The sequence below is a fragment of the Mesitornis unicolor genome, unplaced genomic scaffold (assembly GCF_000695765.1).
Source record: "Mesitornis unicolor isolate BGI_N332 unplaced genomic scaffold, ASM69576v1 scaffold35166, whole genome shotgun sequence".
Taxonomy (NCBI): Eukaryota; Metazoa; Chordata; class Aves; order Mesitornithiformes; family Mesitornithidae; genus Mesitornis; species Mesitornis unicolor.
In genome coordinates, this window is record NW_010190901.1 from 32,274 (window position 1) to 33,993 (window position 1,720).

The window sequence follows — 1,720 nt, forward strand, 5'->3', positions numbered from 1 at the left end:
TGAGACGAGCGTCCAGCCGGACGATGCTGCGGGGCAGCTCGGGCAGCGCTGTCAGCCTGTTCTCGGGCAGGATGAGCTCCTGCAGGCTGGGGAGCAGGCGGAAAGCATCCGCGTCTGCCCGGGAGATGAAATTGCTGGTCAGGTCTATTCGCTTCAGCTTCTCTGGTGGGAGAGGAGGGAGGAGATGAACGGGGAGCCATGCAGAAATGCTTGTTCCCACTGCTCGCCATTGCAAGGCCGGGCCCTTCCCTTGCCTCAACGTACTCAGCCCCATGAAATCACCAGCCTGGATGGCACCGATGCGGTTGAAGCGGGCGTAGAGGTAGGTGGTCTCCGGTGGCAGCAGTGGGATGTGCTCAAGGTCGGCATCGTCGCAGTAGACGGAGGTGCCGATGCAGAGGCAGAGCAGGCAGCTGGGAGGACCTGCAGGGCATGGCGTGGCATGGCATGGCATGGCATGGCATGGTATGGTATGGTATGGCATGGTATGGTACGGTATGGCCCCCCCAAAGCACCCAAGCATGCAGGGAGTTGAAGGGATGTGCCCACCCCTGCCCATGCCATGGGTGCACCCTGAGCTGTCACAGCCCCCATCAGCGGCACAGCCCAGGGCACCTCATCAAGGGAAGGGTTAGAAACTCCCAGCCAAAAAAGGCTGCTAAGAAATGAAGCCACTCAGGGCCAAATACGTCCCATGGGAGAGGGGGAGATGCAGGGTTTCCAAATGCATGGCAGGGCTCATTCGCCGCCCTTATATTTTCCCCCCAGAAGGAAATGTAACAAAAGAAACCGGTTTTGCATTGAGGAAAACATCTGTCTCAGCTGTGTGAGGGTCCGGGCAAGCCAGGCTAAGGGGACAGGAGGGGTAAAACCGTGTCCCCCCACGCATGCACTCCCTCTCCTCTCCCCCAGAGCCTCTGAGAATCAGCATCCATTAGTGAGGGAGTTCAAAGCAGCAAGGCAACAATTTCCCTTTGCCTCCTATTTAATTTGTCCCAGTCCAGGGTGACAGAAAATGAATGAAGATATTTATCCCTCGCTACAGGATTTTAATTGTCACTAATCTAATTGCTACTCTGTCCGACTGTCGCAATGCCTCCGCTCATTAAAATGTTGCTGCTTTGCTGGAGCTCTTGTTTCCCAGAAATGTCTCGCAGCAGCCCTCCTGCCTGCTGTGTGATAAGGCGCACCCCCAACACCCGGGGCAGAGCAAATAACTGCTGCTGTCTGCTGGTGGCAAAAGGATTTGCTCCCTTTTCTCCAGAGCACCGGCCCTGCCACCCCTGGGACACGTTGATGCTCCCCGCGGGATCCCAACCCTTTGCACTCACCCTGCGCGGGGATGGGTGCTGGATGGATGGGGCCGGCAGCGGTCGGAGGTTGTGGCTTCGGGGTTTCAGCTGCAGTGCCCAGGTCTGGGAGGGGTGCGGGGTCCTTGGGGCGAGGAGCCAGGGTGCCAACCTCAATCTGCAAACACAACCTGGGCGTGAGGGCTGGGGTGGCCAAATGAGTCCTCCTGCTCCCCTCCAGGGTGGGCAGCACTGATCTAAGGGTCAAGGGTACCGGGTAGGTCCTGGCTCCTCCTTGGAGAGCCCTCCTAATTTGAGGTTTCAGAAATCCCCCTCCCTGTTTGCCCAGAGGGATGCGGGAAGCCTCATGTCCTGGCTGGCAGGGGACAAGGATGCCAGTGGAGGGTGGGGTTGGGGTAAGGCCTCCCCGC

General features: G+C 58.7%; 1 protein-coding gene across 1 annotated transcript in view; it reads right to left on the reverse strand.

Moving 5' to 3' along the window:
• OPTC (opticin) overlaps positions 1-1,720 on the reverse strand; it is a 2,694-nt gene that overhangs the window by 546 nt on the left and 428 nt on the right. The window contains exons 2-4 of the mRNA XM_010186568.1: positions 1,332-1,467; positions 265-423; positions 3-162 (exon numbers count right to left, since the gene is read on the reverse strand). Of these exons, the coding sequence (XP_010184870.1) occupies positions 3-162; positions 265-423; positions 1,332-1,467 (455 nt within the window). The remainder of the gene's footprint in view (positions 1-2; positions 163-264; positions 424-1,331; positions 1,468-1,720) is intronic.